We start from the raw sequence: 17,829 nt of genomic DNA on the forward strand, positions 1-17,829 counted from the left end.
TAAAGAGAAATCTAGCAGCTTAATAGCAGGCTGAAAATTAAAATTGTTATACATTCCAAAAATTTTAATGTACCTTACTTTCGTATCTCTTCTCTCATTACGAAGTGTAAATACATAAAGAATTAAATATTCTTGCTTAAAATTAGTTTTGAAATCTAGTTTTGTTATATATCTAAATAGAGTTCAATATTGATTATATAGATATACTAGCTTTTTAAAGTGTAGTCAGACTATATTTTAAACCCTTTTTTTCTGTGCTTTAAATTTACAACGAAATTTTTAAAATACGATCACTACTATTCCAAATATCTAGTTCTATATTTAATACTCATTCGAGTTACAAATGTTTCTAAAAAATATAATATTTAAAATAGAATAGTTAGTTTATTGCTCTACTATTCTTATATCTGCAACTGTAGATATAATATATGTATATTCTGAAAATTATCAGTTCAACTTGAACTTAAATGTATATCTAATTTCATGTGCTATCTCAAATTTATTTTTAAACAGACTTTCAGTAATTCGTAGTCATGATCTATTCAAAACCAATGTTTAATCTGATAGTAGTAGCAATTAAAATAAGAAAGAAGAAACTATAGCTGTCGATTGATTATGTCTAGTCTTATCTGCCGAGCTGATTGAGACTTGTGCATAGCTTTCAGTTTAATGCGTCTTGTATTTCCAATATTTACATAACTTTCTCCCCTGTTGTTGTGTATGTAAAACGTTTTGCCAGCAGAGTGCTGCATGGATTACATTTGGCTTTTGGAATATACTCTGGCACACTCCTAGTTATAAGTTGAATCGAGTCCGAATGCATCTCGCTTTCTCATGCCAAACAGTTCATGGACCCAAAGTGAACACAGAGCATATGCCACTCTTTGACCATTGTCTTTTCCCTCTTCTCTCTCTCTCTCTCTCTCTCTCTCTCTCACTCACTCACTCTTATGTCTTTTGCTCTGTGGTGCGCGTCACACAACACACATACATTCACACACATTCTCATCATAATCATTGAATCATCTTAATTTTAGTGATACGCCGGCCAACAGCATTATTTGGCTTGGGCAATGGCTTCGGCAGCGGCGGTGTTGGGGGCGGTGCAACGCTGCCGTTACCGATGCGCACTGAGAGTGCCAGCAATTTCATAGGCAATACGAACAACAACAGCAACAACAGCAGTCCGGCTAATGCATTGGCAGCTGCCAAGCAAACATTGCAGCAGCGTCTCTTCTCTGGCGGCGTGCCTGGAGCGACGGCGGCGCCACAGCGAGCGGCCATGTGGCAGCCGCAGACTGCGTACAGTACGGCGAGCATATTCCAGCCGCTGCCCACCAGCAGCCCCTTTCGGCAGATGCAGCAGCAGTACCAGCAGAAGTGCCAGGAGGCTCAGCAGCAGCAACACCTACGTTCGACAAGCAGCGCTTTGTTCACGCCACCGCCCTCGCCGCTGTACGCCCCCAGCCATGGCCACGTTCAAGTCGGCAGCAGCAACAATAGCGGCAACAACCACAACAACAACAACAACAACCCCAACAATCCGATGCCAATTATCAATTACAATGTCAGCTCGCGTACGAGACCATTTCATAATCAAGCTCAAGACACTCTCAATACATCTGCCTTGCCTGCGGCTGTGTGGCTGAAATGTAAGTCTTGGCAGCGGCTCCACTGTGCCACGCGACGCCCAACTGCCCAACTGCCCACCTGCCTGACCGCCTGACCGCCCGCCTGCCCTGCCGTCAACCAAATCCGTTGCGTTCCCTTAGCAGATGGATTGAGGCTGGTTATCGGGCAATCGATGCCAGATCTCAGCCAGCCACAAATCGCTCTGTTGTGTGTGTTGTTCCTCCGTTGTTGTAGTATCTGTAGTTTCTCTCAATTAATATTTGACCGTACCTGTTGCCGTAGTCGGTGTTGTGTTCTCTCTGTTGTTACTCTTTCTTACTCTGCTTTCCTTTCGCCCATAAATGGAACTCACAACAAATCCAAAGCTACTTATGTATCTCTGCTCTGTTTTGTCGATAAATCTGTTGCCGTTTCAATTGTTGCTGTTGGTATTGATATTGATATTGTTGTTCTTGTTCTTGTTCTCGTTGCTCGTTGTTGTTAGTGCATATTCGTATCTGTAGCTGCTTAGCTGCTGTCAGTCGCTGCTGCTGCTTCAACTTAACTACCAACACTTAGCTTGCGAACACACACACACACACACACACGCACACTTACTTACCCCCAAATTTGTTTGGCCTTTAATTACTTCCGCTACCCACTTTTGCTACTTCTATGCTTATTTACTTAACCGTTCATGTTCCCATCTTGTTGGCAATAAAAGCGCTTGACTAATCACTAAATATCTTTGTTATTGCATATGCACAGCCTCGCCGGGCGGAGATGCGCCAGCGGGCGGCGCCGTGAAAACATCGACCGCCTCCATTACGCTGAAGTCGGCGACGTTGCCGCGTCGCAAAATCAATGCCAAATCCGAGGTGCAGCTGGACATCAAACCGCGTGTGCCCGAGCACCCGCAGCCGGCGATGCGCTTCAGCACCGAGATGCAGCATCCAGTGGCCGACCTGCGCAGCGCGCCGCCACGCGAGGGCCCCATGCCGTACAGCCCCATCAAGACCACGCTGCAGTCGCGCGCCACCAGTCTGGAGCCCAAGGAGCACATCATCACCATACAGCGGCCACCGACGCAACAGGCTTACGGACGCACCAACTCCAACACCACAACACGGTAAGTGAAGAGAAGACGGAGAGCTTGATTCCCAATGTCGCTAAGCACTGTGAATCCTTGCAGCTCCGGCTCGTTGTCACGTCAATCCACTGTTGAATCCGAAGCGGAATCAACCGCCACCATGTCCCAGTCCACTGTTACTGGCGGGCCGAGCATCTCGCAGCCCATTAAGAAGAGTCCACGCGAATTTATTATACCCATTGCCGTGGAGGGCGGTGGCTTCATCACGCCACGCGAACGCAGCATTGAGCCATCCGAGTCCGGTCAAACAACCACCTCCAGTCGGTCGACATTCAGCCGACTGCGTCCAGCACATCGGATTGGGTAAGCCACGGCAGAGAGAGCAAATATTCTCTCTATTGAACCATTATTAAACCTCTAAACCTTCTTCGCAGATCCCTGCTCAGCGAGTCGGGCTTTGATGAGAGCTCGCCATTCCAGAAGATGCGCACAGCATCGATAACTCGTGATGGCGCTGACGAGGATTCGCTCTTTACCCCGCACAGATTAAGGTAAGCAATCGATGCCAATCTACTCCGATCAAATCTCGTTATATTTAACTAAATGTTACGTAGGAGCTCGAGGCCCGTCAAGAAAATTAGCCAGGACAACGATTCACAGAGCTCCGGCGAGGAGGATGACGAAGATGGCTTTGAGATACTTACCGCGGAGAACCTGTTCTCGACATTGTTGCAACGCGTAAGTGGGAATCACAATATATTCCATATGGAAGATGGAACATTTCACATTCACCTTTCGTATTCCAATTCCAGGTGCGCACGCTCACGAATCGCATGAACGTCAACAGCGACCTGACAGCCGGTTTTCCCAGTCATTCTAGTCGCCTGCTGACGGATATATCGCGGCAGGCACAGGGCCACAGGCCCTTCTGGAGTCAGGGCGGCCCCTTTGGCAGGTGAGTGGCTGGTCCCACGAGGCAGCTCTAGCTAGCAATTAGGTCATTCAGAATACCAAATCGATGCGAGTTACCGTTAATTACCATGACTGTTATACATTCTTTACATGCTGCTATCGAAATACTAAACCCCCCAATTCATTTGCTAATCTGCTCTACTAACTAACCGCATAGCGAGCATAGGTCACAAGTCAGTTATAGCTATACCCAAACGGTTGAGAAGAAGCAAGTGTAAGTATGAACTGTAGCAAGAGCTATCTGAGATACTGCCTGCAAATCACCTCAATCTATTTACTATTACGATAGAACTATTAACTTCTGGCATATGCGCATGTGTCTCCTAGATGCGGACAACGTTTGTTAAGGGGCTTGGTTGATTGGTTGATCGATTGCTCTGGCTCCAAGTGCTGCCTGTAAGTTGGCCCATTCAATGTGCAAGTCCTTTAGCTAAACGTTGTCCGCCATGCCTCACAGTCAGCTATGTTACACATGCGCATGCCACATGTATTTCTTTGTGTGAATTGAAATTAAACACTATTCGCTCTCTCTCTCTCCCTCTCTTTCTTTCTCCCCCTCTCTCTGGGTCTCTTTGACAGTCGTCTGAACAGCGCCAGCAACAGCAGCGGCCTGGGCGCTCCCTGGCGGCACAGCATGTCCCGGGACCTGGGCAGCGATATGGAGTCGATGTTCTCGCGCACGGGCGCCACGCTGCCAAGAGGTGAATATCACAGATTAAAGAGTAAATATTTAGATCAGTAGGCAGACAACAGGCAGAAGATGCCAAGCGAAGCAACTGCAACTGCAACGAATCGAACAGAACGTAAATCGTAAATTAATATCAGCTGCAAAAGTATGCTACGTAAATAAGAAATTTCAATTTCGATATATACTTGTATACACCATTCTAGTAGTTGTTGATGTATGCTAAAACAAAAACAAAACAAAAACAAAACAAAACATAAATAGAAACTACAAAAACCCAAAACAACAACAAAACCAGATACAAAACAAAACAAATCAAGTACTACTACTATATCTACTTATTTAGTCTAAACACGTTTGTGCAGCCTGAAAAAAAAAAAAACAACAACAAAAAGCAACCCTAAAAACAAACAAACAATCAAATTAAGCAATTAATTAAGTGTCTACTGTAATTATCAAATGAAAATGCCAATTAATACTTTGACAAATCCTTTTCCGTTCTATTCTGATTGACATTTTTGACTTATTATTTGATTATTATTATTATTATAATTATATTTTGTGTGTGCGCACATCCATTTACTAGCATATCTACCATCAATTTAAGATGTGAAACTATATCAAAAGTAGTACTCTATCAATCAATCAATCAATCTATCTATCTATCTATCTATGTTTATCTACTCTATCTATCTATTATTATACATATATATCTATCGATCTATTGCTACCTGTCCTAGAGCACAATAACGTTTGTTATTAACCTTTAATGCTGCTGCCGCTTACAATTACAATTTACAAGAATACATACATGATATATATATATATATATGTATGTATATATATACACATTTATCTGTATATATACACATATATATGTATGGCTATTTACCTCTCATCAGAGACATGTTTAAGCTCTCGTAGCCCAACGAACCCAACCGACTCAATTAAATGTGCCTCTTATTGTTCTCTTCGTAATGTTTGCACAGTTAATTATTTATTTATTTATCCACATATTTATTTGATTTGAGTTTTTCTTTCCATTATTTGCTTAACAAGGTTTTTTATTATTATTATTGTTTTATTAAGTATTAAAATGTTATGCAATGATGATAGAAAAAATGTCAAAGGTCAAATGAGAATTGAATTATTACCAATGAATTGTGAATTATGAAATCGTATTCAAAGTTTTGAATATCTGCGCAACAATTTAGTTATTCGTCTAGAACGATCTTAGCTTGGCCAACAAAACAAAATGCTCAACAAAGAATAAGTATGCACACACACACACATATATATATACATACATGTACATAGATTTATGTATGCGTATTCATATGTTGCAACAGCTACAACAAATTATGCACAAATTAATTAGGAGCAAAAAGAAAAAATACGAAATTTCTATAAATTTACTTTGACTCGTGTGTTATTAAAAATTGTTAAAAAATAAACAAAAATGAAGAAAATTCTTAATTATTATTAAATAGTGGAAAACCAAACAAGGGCAAGGAAAGGGTGTACTTAATCTTAACAACCAACATCCAAAAATGAACAAATTTAACCCACAATTAATTTTATTACATTTTACAGTGAGACAAATTTTGATGACAATAAAGCGATCCACTTTTGTTTTAGAAATCTAGAAACAAAGAGAAAATACAGATGAAAAAATGAAAATAAACAAAAAAAATATATATAAACCATGGCTCTTTTATTTCCAATTACAAATTGTTTGACAACCAAAAGAATTTTGTTTAATCAATATCCACATATACATACATAATACTTTAATTATTGTTGTACAGTTTGCAAATGGCCCCGCTACCTTAAATTTGTTTTAGTTTTACATATCTCTCTCTCTCTATATATATGTATATATAAATATAAAATCCTCTTATTTACCATAAAGAACAATCACAAAAGAAATTCAATTAAAATGGAAATTCGCTAACCAAGCAAGTTGTTTGAGTTCCAAAGTTCTTGTTTATGTTTTTAGTTGAATAATAATTAAACCAAATTTTGTGTTGTACGACATATTAATTTATAACACCACTAAGCACACACACATGCATACATACACACAAGCACACACATGCAATTGAAGCTTATCGATGTAGTTAATTTTGTCCACGCTGTTTAATGCTGTGTAAAAGCTGATCAACCACAACCACAACCAAGCCACAACCACAACCACAACCACAACCATAGCCGCAACAACAACAACAATAACTAACTTGGCACAAATACCAAAGGAAACACAAATTCTGTTTCAATATTCAAATCGAAACCAAAAACAACTTTCTGAGTTCTGGGCTATTTTTAATCGAGAAATAAAATTGTTACCTAATACGAATTTGTTTATAGCAGTTTTAATAATGTAAACAATAGCAACAAAAAAAAATATAAAAATATTTGTGCATTTTATTCAAGCGGTTTTAGCAAAGTTAAGCAAAACTAAAACAAAACAAAAAAGTAAAAAAAAATGTCCAAAACTTTGAATACGATAATGTACAATAATAATGTTCAGCTACTAATTGTTGTCATTCTCTGAAGCGCAAACATATTTTTTTATCATCAGCAAACAACACAAACCTTGAGCTGCTCTCTCTCTCTCGCTCTCTCTCTCTCTACTTCTCGCTCTTTATAATACTATTTTATTTTTATATATTTCGAGACTTAATGCACTGCACCGTTATTTCAATCATACTCATACTGATCTGGGCCCCATTTTGGCTTACATAATATATTAAATATTTGGTTAGTTCACTAATTATTTGATTATGCGCAATTCGTTGGCCGTTTTACACAATTCGTGCTTATTTCGTTTACAGTTGGTTTATCTTTAACTACTACCACGCCCACCAAGCATGTCATAACTATTAACAACAGCCCGTTCAATACAAAATCCACAACATCAACATCAACAACAACAACAACAACAACCAGCAGCAAAAGCAAAACCAACACGCAACTGCAACTGCAACTGCAGCCGGCCATTGTTGCAACGGCCACGAGAACGTCAAGAAAAGTCGCCATCGCCACAGCGCCGCACTTAACCATCAGCCAGGAGCAGCAGAAGAAAGAAGAGACAACGGCTGCCCAGTCGCCCAAGACAGCTAAAACCATCAGCACCACCACCACTGCCACAATCACAACCACAAGAAACCTCAAGAGGCCATAACACTAAATCTGTTGCAATTGCTGATGCGAATGCTGATGCGGATGCGGATGCGGATACTAATGCTAATGCTGAGGCTGATGCTGTTGCTGGAAGCTGTTTGGTTGGCACAATGAAATAATAATTTGATTTTCCAATTGGACTCCACACAGTCGTTTATTGTTGATTCCATTGACCTGTAATTAGTTTTGGCAGCGCATTTTAACAATTAGAGCACATTTAGCGTTCGATATGCGCCCGAAAGCATATTGCAATAAACGTATCAAATGCTGTTGACTAAACACTAATTTTTATTTGTTTTGTTAAAGTAACGCGTATTGAAACAAAATTGACAAAAAAAAAAACATTTGAAATTCTGAGGAGCAGAGAATATGTTGTTATAGATTTGTGACACAGATTGTGATTTTTAATTATTTTTAAACAGCTTTAATTATTTATGTAATTGCTCAATTTGAGTTTGATCTAAGATTGTTCACAAAATCTAAAATCTACAAACTAAAAACTAAAACAATAATCATCGATTGTTATACATATTCAAGTCATTTTAATTGAACTCAAGCAGGCTAAATGCTGCTTCGAGCATTACAAATAAGCAATATTTTTATATGCACACACACACACACACACACACATACACTTACATACACACTTAGACATTCCTAAATTATCGTACATAAATACATTTAATTACTAAAAATCAAATTTTATATACTGATTTGCAAATGAAACAAAAGTCATTAAACCTGTTGAATTGCTAAATACATAAATCCAAAACGATAAACAAAATAAAACCCAACAACTTTGTTATTTTTGATGTCCTCCTGCACGTGAGAACGAACTGTTGTATCCTTATTGTTCCTTATTGTTGTTACTGTTTTTGATCAGCCATTTTTTGTTTAATTCCAATTGCCTTAACAAGCTAACCCCGCTATGTTACTCTAGATCGATCCAGTGTGCAAAGTTCTTTTGGTTGCAAACATACAAAACGTTTACAGGTGCGCCGGGACAGCGACTCGGAGAACAGGTACTAAGTTATGTAAGAGCTTGAATAGTGTGCATTGAGAACAGGTAAGTGAGCTCTCCAACTGGCCCCTAGCTCTGGCATCTAGCTCCCGCTCCCTGTACGCCCGTGAGTCTACGGACCATGCTCGAGACTTAATCCATGCCTTCACCTCTACCATTCACAGGGCATCACTCCAAGAGCAGCTCCAGCAAAGGCAAAGCAGGTCCAGGAGGTGCAGAGAATGGCAAGGAGAGCGCAGCCGAGGCCAACGCCGAGGAGCCACTTGACCTGGCCGACTTGGACCTATCGCGCTTGCGACTGAGCAAAAAGGATCTCGAAACGCTGTCGAGCATAACGCCAGGGCTGCCCAAATGCTTCCAGGAGCAGTTGCTGGCCAAGCTGCCGCCAACGCAGGCCCGCAAGCTGTCTCGCACTCTGAGTGTCCAGAGCGGCGTTGCTACGACGCCAGCTATTAAGGTGTACAAACGCAGCCAGAGCAGTGGGCGTGGCTACATAGCGGAACAGCCCGAGGAGGACGCCAAGAGCAAACCCCTAACGGATGCACCAAAGACCACGTCGGCCAGCACGGCCATCTACCGGCGCAGCCTGAGCCGGGCGCCCAGCCAGGGCCCCGCCCAGGAATCGAGTGCAGCTGCCGTGGCCGCGAAAAGCCGCAGCAGCAGCGTCTGCCGCGACGACTACGGCAAGTCCTCGCTGTGCAGCAGCAGCTACACCAGCGACATCAATGACAAGTACAAGTACTACTCGCCGTATCTGAGCAAGTCCGGCAATGCGGCCGCGTTGACCAAGGAGGTACCGGAAAAGCGTTATAGCGCTGCTGTGGGGCGTCCACCGAGCGGCTACCTGTCGCCACCGCCACAAACTCCGAGTGTGGCCGTGGCCGTGACTGACGGCAGCAGCTCGTTGCGTAGACGCTCCTCGCAGCGTCGAATCTCACGCTTTCTGCGGCCCGACTTCTTCGACGAGCCACGCGAGCGCGACTCCCAAAGCGTGCTGCGCGAGATACGGGAAAAGTCTTGTGATCGCTTCGAAGCGACTGCGACAGCGGCAGCGGCAGCGGCAACGGAGGATCTGCGCCAACGCAAGCACAGCCTGCCCAATGTGGAGTCCGAGGTGGAGCCAAGCCAAACGACAAAGCGTCATGCGCGCAACAAGAGCATGGAACAGTTCTCTGACGCAGTAGCGGAACCACAGCCGGTGGCCCAGCAATCTGAGAAGAGACGAAGCCAATCACGTTCGCGTGAAATGGACACAGAGCTGGATAAACACGACCTGGCCAACAAAATACTGCAGGAGCTGCAGCTGCTGTCCGCGGTGCGAAGTCAGAAGGAGAACGATCAGCGCTCGACCACCGAGCAGACAACTGTCGAGACGTCTAGAGCTAACAGAACCGAAGAAACTTCCACCATCAAGAAGGTGAAGAAAATCAAGTCAAAGGAGAAGGACACTGAGCTAAGCGCCGATGCCGATGTTGGCAAATCAATCACGACAACAACAACAACTGCAACAACAAGCCAGCTCGTGCGAAAAGTCAAGCGGGTGGTCAAGAAGTCAACGGATGAATCCTCAGTATCGCAGCTCGGTGCGGAAACGCAGCTCAACGAGCAGCCCGCTCCAATGGACACGAAGATAAAGCGACCTAAGTCGTATCCCATGAAGGATCTGGGTCTAAGTCTCAAGGGAAACACGGAAATACCTTTGCCCCAGACTTCGGCCACGACATTGCAAAGCAAGCTGCCCAATAAGATAGCCACGACGGCAACAGAGACGTCCACTGATGCTCCCAGGGAAAGCCGACTGATGCGACCCAAAAGCTACCCGGCCACAAAGCTGGCCATGCCCAAGGATATCAGAAAGGTAACTCGCAGCGGCGCGGCAATACCCAGCATCGCCGAGACTGCGCTGGCACCGACCACAGCATCGAGCTCCAAGTCAACTGCCGAAGAGAAGACGGCAGCAAACGCAGGTTTAATGAGCACAATGACTGAAAAGGACACTGGAGCCTCTTCTGCGGAACCGCGTTCGACGTCCACTAAGAAAGTGATCAAAGTGTCCAAGAAGTCCAAGCTGGTGCCACCGACTCCAGTCACCCCATCTACACCCCCAACCACAACAACAACAACAGCAACGACTTCAGCGAACAGCTCCAAGGAGTCGAGTCCAGCTATCAAGTCGAAGGAGAAGTCGCCCGAAAAGAAACCCAGCAAGGGTCTGCTCTATGCCATTGGACAAAAGTTCGAGAAGCTCCGTGACTCTGCCATGAGCAAGGAGAAGAAGGGAAGCATGCCCAGCTCAACTCTAAACTGTGCACAGAAACAAGACTGGACAGAGGAGCGCAGCTCTCCAGAGAAGTCTGCGTCAACGCTGCAGCGAAAAAAGAAAGCCGTGGATGCGGAAAAGTCCCAGGAAATGGCCACAGACGAAAAACGTGTCGATAAGAGATCCCGCTTCGACACCATGCTCCGCTCGTTGCGAGAACGCTCTGTTCCCCGCACGCAGCCCGCAGCCTGTGCCAGTCCCAAGCGATCCGCCAGCGTTGAGGAGCTGCACGTCGACGGCAACAGCGGGGCAGGAAAGCAGAGCGGCGCAGTGAACAAAATGCTTGGTGGACTCCTGCGACGCTTCGATCGTGAGAGCAGCGAGCAGCGGCGCGTGCGTAGTACGCGCTCGTCCAGCAATATTGAGAGGCAGGTGCGCGAGGAGCAGGACATGTCGCTTCCAACGTCCCCCATCTACCAGAATGTGAGCAAACCCAAAAATGCGGCTGCTGAGGAGAACTGCAACTGCGAGACGATATGTCCGGAGTGCATACAGAATCAGGGTGCCACAGAGGCGTCATCGGCTGTCACGACAACGACGCAGACTGGCAGCAATACCCAAAGCAACAAGGAGAAGCGCAAGGGTCTCATGCTGGATCTGAGCAATGCGATCAGTGGAAGCACATCCGGACCGACTACAAGCACTGCGACAACCACGACCAATACCAGCGGGAGCTACCGAGGTGCAAAGACGAATCCGGCTCTGATCAATGGCAACGGGCTGTACTCCAATTTGCCGCCGTATCCGGGTGCCATGAAGAGCGCCTCCTCCAACAACAGCTCGAGTCAGCAGTCAATGGATAATGCCACCAACAACAACTCTGTCAATACCAACAACAACTGCAGCTCGCAGACGTCGGGCTACCGCACCTCCTCGGCGCATGAGATCAATCGGAATAACCTGTTGACGCCTTCGTTCGAGAACATTGCCAACTACTCGTCGGACTCGAGAAGCTACCAGGACGACTGTGCCTCGACCTCAACGTTTATGTCGCCCACCGAGGAGCCCGAGCTGTACTTCGACAACTGGTCCGTTTGCTCCGAGGACAACTACATGCTGCATGCAACACCGTCACCCACGGTGTCCCGGCTCTCGCGCACCTCACAGCTGTCGTCGCCCACGCGCTGTTCCGAGAGCTCCGATCCGAATGAGAGCGTGATCGATCGCATTAAGCGTCGCAGCTTCTACAGTCGCTTCAATGAGCAGAAGCCTCGACGCACCAGCAGCATTGTTGGCCCCTCGGCGGTGCGAGACTATTACCGCGAGCAGCAGGCGGCAGTGAAGGCGCGCTCCAGCCAAAAGCTGCATGCAGCAGAGGTGGAGACGCGCGGCCACTCCCCGGACATTACTCAACAGTTTTTCAGGCCACTAAAGCTCAGTCCCGTGGGCACGGAGCTCAAGCCCCCCGTCTATCGCTCTCCGCTGGACTATTCAGCGTCTGCATCGGCGGGCGCAACGAGCAAACCTCGCAAGAGTCTCAACGACATTCGCAACACGTCGCCATCGTTCCTGAGCAAGCGCTACGAGTCGCAGGACTACAGCTCCGTGCCCATGCGCTACAAGAGCTCCTCCAGCTCCAGTCCCAGCAATACTGCCGTTGGCGGCATCAATGGCTACTACAACACCTACAACCCCAAGCGCCGCTGCTCCTACACGCTGAACGGCACCCTGCCCTCGGGCACCAGCAGCAGCGCCGGCACCAGCAGTCATCTGGATGGCTATGCCACACTGGGACGCCGCTCGATAAGACCCTACGATCATCGCACGATGTCGCTTCTAGAGCCACCCACCAGCGGCAGCAGTACGGCGGGCACTTACCACAGGCGAGAGGCCCGCACTCCAGTACGGGACTACACGTCGAGCATCTCGCGGTGGGTTGTGAATCGAGTCATATGTATCTCTAGTCGCAACTGATCGAATTTACTCTGCTTTTACAGTTCTGGATCCCGTTACCGTACCTCGTCGGCTACGCGCAGCCCTACAAACATTTGATGTTCCACACCGCAGAATGGATTCTGCATCTTCTGCTACTACTCAAAACGGAAAAGGGCCGCCCACGGCCCAGCCATGGCCACGCCGCCCAATACAACTGCCTCCTCGTCAGCCTCGGCCTCATCCTCGCGCGCCAGCAGCGGCGGCATCAAAAAGCTAATGCAATCCGCACAAGCTCATCACAATCAGCATAGGTTCTAGGAAGCCACTCAATCGATGCTGCCGCTATATCACGGCAACTCTCTCAGTAGATCGGAATGGAGCCCACGTTGAGTGCACCAATTTAGGCATAACGATTTTTTGATATGTTTTATATAGCGAAAGTTAAAATTTAGTGCAGGTCGCCCTGGAGCTCTGCTTGTAGTTGACCCATTAACTAGTCAGATATACACATAGTAACGTTTCAGAGATAGACAGTGAAAGAAGCTGTAGTAGATGTCCTTGTGACCGATGATCATTGTTGTCGCCTAGGATTCTCAAATAATTGTGCCTTGGTTCCTTCGACGTTTTTAAGCAGTTAACGTTTTGTAAGCAGTTAACGGTACGGGATGCACGGTTGAGGAATGTTAATTTTTTAACGAATATTTTAGAGATATTTTATATGATATTATTAAGAGCCCCGCGCCGAAAAATGCGTTAAAATTTTATCAATAATTTTAACACGAATTTTTTGCAAAACAGTACTGAATAATGATTTGAGAAATTGATAGCTTGCAATGGTATTGATATTGTATTGGTGCCATCTTTCGTTAACTAGAACTATTGATGTTATTGCGAAATAATAGAAGATATGTGTAGAATTAACGAGAGCAAAAGATTCGAGTGTAGCGAAAACAAAAAGCGAATTTAAAACTGAAAACGGAAAAAAAAACTAGTGCTTAGAAAATTGAACGTACGAAAATGTAATAAAGCATGAGAATGGATGCAAACATTTTAAACAGAAATCAATAAACATCACGTATGAATACAATCGTTAACGTAAAACATATTCTTTAATCTATCCGATCTGCATTAAGTATTTACGCCACTGATGAGGGGAATCTCTCTTAGTTCTGTTTCTTGAGCTTGTAGGTGGGCATGAATGGTATGTAGTAGGTCCACTTCCATTTCCGTATGGTGTCCATGCCGTAAGGGAAATCGTAATCCGTGGCAGTGCCATCGTTGATGTTGTCGTCTCCCAGAGGCATCTCATTGGCCCAGTCAATGAGTCCGCGCTCAGCTGGTGTGCCTGGGGAAATATAACTCATTTTCATCTATTTCTGGTAGAAATTTACTATAGCTTACCTGGAATGATATTGTCCAGAAAGCAGCCCAGTAAGCCACCCACCAAAATAGTGGTGCCCAGCAGCACGGAGAGTGTGGAGTCGACGGTCTCATTGCCCGTATTGATGGCACCCGGATGCTGCTGCATCCAGGGACACAAGACCATGGGGAAGAATATCGATAGGCCGAGAATGTAGAGGTTTCTCGCGGAGCGCAGGTCCACATACTGCAGTGTGGACAGACCGAAGGCGATGATCATGCCAAACATGACACAGAATATTCCTCCCACCACCGAGTCGGGAATAAGGATGAATATGGCGCCAAACTTGCCTATGATGCCCTGCAGCACCATGATGAAAGCGGCCCACTGAATGACGCGCCGAGAACCTATCTGGAAAGAAGTGGAATGAAAGCCTTCAATTACGCTTTATCTGTATGGCTTGCTGCTCACCTTGGTCACGCCTATGGCGCCCACATTCTCGCCGAAGGTGTTTGTGCCATTGCCAGCGCCCCAGAGGCCGGCCAGAACAGTGCCCAGTCCTTCGGTGCCGATGCCTCGATTGATGGCGTGCAGCGGTGGGGATTGGGCGCCGGCCATTTGGGAAACTGTGGGATAGTAGCTCAGCGATTCCACCGTGCAAGCAAGCACGCCCGCCAGCATGCCAAGGACACCGGACAACGTGACCGAGGGCCATCCGAACTGGCCCGGATACGGCACATAGAACCACTTGGCACTCGTCAGCACATTCAGACGCACATCTGTGCGTGATGGATGCGAGGGAGGAAAGACGTCGGTGGCCGTGAGAATGCCGCAAAGGCCCCACATAATTATGATGGTCAGCAGCACGGGGAAGAGACGGAAGAGCTGAAACTTACGCACCTCCAGCCCATGGCCCTTGCGGTAGGCAACTATCGGAATCGAAACGTCGCACATGATTTGCGAGAAAAGCGTCAGCATTCCTGTGGTTCTGCAAGCATTTCGATAGTTGCTAATCGGGCTCATGAATTGGAATGCCATATAAGACTTACCCCACTGCAATGCCCCAGTGCTTGGAGGCCGTTTCCGCAGCGTGCTCGAAGAGCGTTAGACCGACCAGCGAAACCGTTGGCACAATCGTCAGCGGCGTTACATACTTTAAGATCTTGCCAACTAGTCCCGTATAGCCCAGGATGACCTGCACCATGGCCGAAACCGCAATCGCCCCGGACAGCTCGCGCATGCGTATCTGCCAGAGCTCGTTGCGCTCCTCCTCATTCATGGCATCCAGCTCAGCTGCAGGCGGGCATTTCCATTGCGGCAGTGCGAGGATGGCCAGCGTCGGCACTAGGAACGATATGGTTCCGCCCTGCACTATGGGCAAGCGGACGCCCCATGTCGCTTGGAAGTACGTCACAATGCCGGTCACAAAGATCATTGTGGATATGATGATGCCACGGTTGGGATCCTCATCGGACATGCAGAGCGCCGGCGTTAGGATAAATGGAATCGACACAATCGCTCCAATCATTGTCAAATAATGTTGGAAAGCGAGGAATATGCTCAGGTACCACACTGAAATGAATGGATTAGAGAGGACTGAAAATGGAGTTCAGGTCCTGTGACCTACCAGGATTCTCATTGATGGCATACAGCAACTGGGGCTTCGATTTCTCAGCATGTGGCGCCGGAGGGCTCTCAGTGGGTGCCCCGCCCACAGGCGTTGGCCTGCCATTAAAGTCAGTTGACTTGGCTGCTTCCGCCTAAAGCAAATAAATATAAACTTATTAAGATACTGCCGCTGATGTATGTAGCTATTAAATTAGCTCTAAAATTACTGTATATTAAATCAAAATTCTATTGACTTATGTTAATGAGAAATGGTATATTATCTCCGCCTCTACCGGCAGCATCAGACTATCGGCAAGGGGAGTACATTTATTGTTTAATATAATAATAATAAAAAAATGCTTATATAAATTGAATTGATTAGCATTATGAATTAGCTAGATCGTGGGTTTTCATAGGTAACGCCCATGCCCCGCCGCCTTGCTAACAGATAGATAATATTAGCACTCGTGCTGGAATTCTGATTAATTGAGCGTGAGTTGAAGACCAGTAACTATTGAATAAATAGATGGATCACAGCTTGTTAGGGTACATTTCATGTTAATAAACCCATAAATTACGATCCGCAAATACTGGACGGTGCTGAGTCAATAAATCACCAGCATAAATTGTTTGTTGAAAAATGTGACAAATTACAGGCCAACAACTGCCCCACGGCAACGGAGATTTTATCAACCATTAGACTGGGTTTCGCTCTGCTACAATTTAAATATATATTATTATTTATTCGATCCTCGAAATCAATTAAAAATCGATTAAGCCCTTAGAAGGGAAACAATGCAACTGATAAGAATCACAACAGAACCGACACCAAAATACGAATTAAGGGCAATAGATATTCGAATTGGCTTTGAAAATGCACTACTTATATAAACACCAAACTGAGAATTTTGCACATATGTATAAAATCAAATGGAGCTTCAACCGAACTTCCGCACTCCATTACTCACTCCAACTCCATCCCCAATCGCAACACTATTCAGCTCCATTATACGAAATGGATTTGTTCTGTGCTCAGCATCGACCGAATTATTAAAATTGTGCACAATGTGATCCTCACTGCGGCAACTGGTGTGAACCGCTGCAGTCGACAGATCGGAAGAGACTGAAGAAAGAGAAGAGAAGCTAACTGCGACGAATGGCAATAGAAGGCAGCGCTGGGAAAGATCTCAGGCAAAGTCTGTCGAAAATCGCTCAATTTATTGTAGTACAATCTAACTGTAAAAGTTGAACTGAGAGAGGGCCGTGGCTGAGCACACGTAGTACTCTCTCTGTGGAGGAGCAAAAGCTACGGCAAGATCAGAGAATGTGATCCATACAGCTGTGAGCAGATCTGTTCTGATCGAATCAATAAATAATACATTGATTGTATTCACAATCAAGTCGTTTTTTGAGAATATTTTCTTACTCTTCTGATTTTACGCTTATTATTTTTACTCAAGTTATTTATTGTTTGTGTAGGGAAAAGATAAAATCGTTGCTACCCTGTAAAAGTGTCGAAAAGATCGCCATATAGATATGACCAAACGGGCTTGATAAACAATATTATATCTTTCGCTTGATTAACAAAGTCGTTGGGCAAAGCAAACAATCATAAGCCACAAATATGTATGCAGATGTTAACGTCTATAAACCTATCAAGTATATGACAGCATTTGAAAAAAGTACCAAGTTCATTTACGTTAAAAAAACGAGCCCTTCTTGTTATTATGGCTATACGGTTAGTTTTCATCTAAGCCGCTAATATCAAACAGGAAGAACAGAAGTTTGAACTTACTTTGCAATTAATTGATGTGGTCTAAGTGGTTAAATTAGTACTACTATATTAGTCAGAGCTAAGACCTGTTTTTATAGTATTTCTACGTAATTAGACTCGAGTACCAAAACTGCACTAATTAATAGAAGGGTGGAAATTTGCTTAAATTGGAAAAATACCTTTGTGTACTCTAAACACATTGAATGTGGGAAATCAGGTTATGATGTTTTCTTTTTTTTAAATTGATGTAACAAGTTAAATTACATGTAAATAACAGACCCTATAGGACGCGCCGATTAATGTTCGACATTATTCCCTTATAAAATATAT

At 45.0% G+C, this 17,829-nt stretch overlaps 2 protein-coding genes across 10 annotated transcripts in view; one reads left to right on the forward strand and one right to left on the reverse strand.

The window, feature by feature from the left end:
- The window catches only part of LOC6572437 (serine/threonine-protein kinase par-1), a 25,479-nt gene extending 11,635 nt beyond the window's left edge, over positions 1-13,844 (forward strand). The window contains exons 7-16 of one of the 9 annotated variants that reach the window (XM_015166414.3): positions 1,038-1,652; positions 2,380-2,740; positions 2,804-3,064; positions 3,136-3,252; positions 3,316-3,439; positions 3,514-3,656; positions 3,831-3,887; positions 4,253-4,374; positions 8,727-12,753; positions 12,820-13,844. In XM_015166414.3, coding sequence (XP_015021900.1) covers positions 1,038-1,652; positions 2,380-2,740; positions 2,804-3,064; positions 3,136-3,252; positions 3,316-3,439; positions 3,514-3,656; positions 3,831-3,887; positions 4,253-4,374; positions 8,727-12,753; positions 12,820-12,874 — 5,882 coding nt within the window. In that variant the 3' untranslated portion in view covers positions 12,875-13,844. Of the gene's footprint in view, positions 1-1,037; positions 1,653-2,379; positions 2,741-2,803; positions 3,065-3,135; positions 3,253-3,315; positions 3,440-3,513; positions 3,657-3,830; positions 3,888-4,252; positions 4,458-7,035; positions 7,119-7,192; positions 8,331-8,726; positions 12,754-12,819 lie in introns of those variants that run through there. The other 8 variants (XM_015166408.3, XM_015166409.3, XM_015166410.3 and 5 more) reach the window with 8 other exon arrangements.
- Positions 13,753-16,858, reverse strand: LOC6572435 (solute carrier family 23 member 1). Its single transcript, XM_001998508.4, has 6 exons — positions 16,694-16,858; positions 15,745-15,877; positions 15,167-15,689; positions 14,589-15,105; positions 14,159-14,528; positions 13,753-14,102 (listed from the first exon to the last, which is right to left on the reverse strand). The coding sequence occupies exons 1-6, from the start codon at positions 16,730-16,732 to the stop codon at positions 13,921-13,923; spliced, it is 1,764 nt and encodes a 587-aa protein (XP_001998544.1). The 5' UTR covers positions 16,733-16,858; the 3' UTR covers positions 13,753-13,920.
- Between the last annotated feature and the right edge of the window lie 971 nt (positions 16,859-17,829).

Source organism: Drosophila mojavensis, unplaced genomic scaffold (assembly GCF_018153725.1).
Source record: "Drosophila mojavensis isolate 15081-1352.22 unplaced genomic scaffold, ASM1815372v1 contig_19, whole genome shotgun sequence".
NCBI classification, from domain to species: domain Eukaryota; kingdom Metazoa; phylum Arthropoda; class Insecta; order Diptera; family Drosophilidae; genus Drosophila; species Drosophila mojavensis.

Coding starts and splice junctions, on each gene's coding strand:
- LOC6572435 (XM_001998508.4), bottom strand. CDS start 16,732: ATGGAGCTGAATAGTGTTGCGATTGGGGATGGAGTTGGA. Junction 15,690..15,744: donor TGCCATCAATGAGAATCCTG/GTAGGTCACAGG, acceptor CATTCATTTCAG/TGTGGTACCTGAGCATATTC. Junction 14,529..14,588: donor GCGCCATAGGCGTGACCAAG/GTGAGCAGCAAG, acceptor ACTTCTTTCCAG/ATAGGTTCTCGGCGCGTCAT.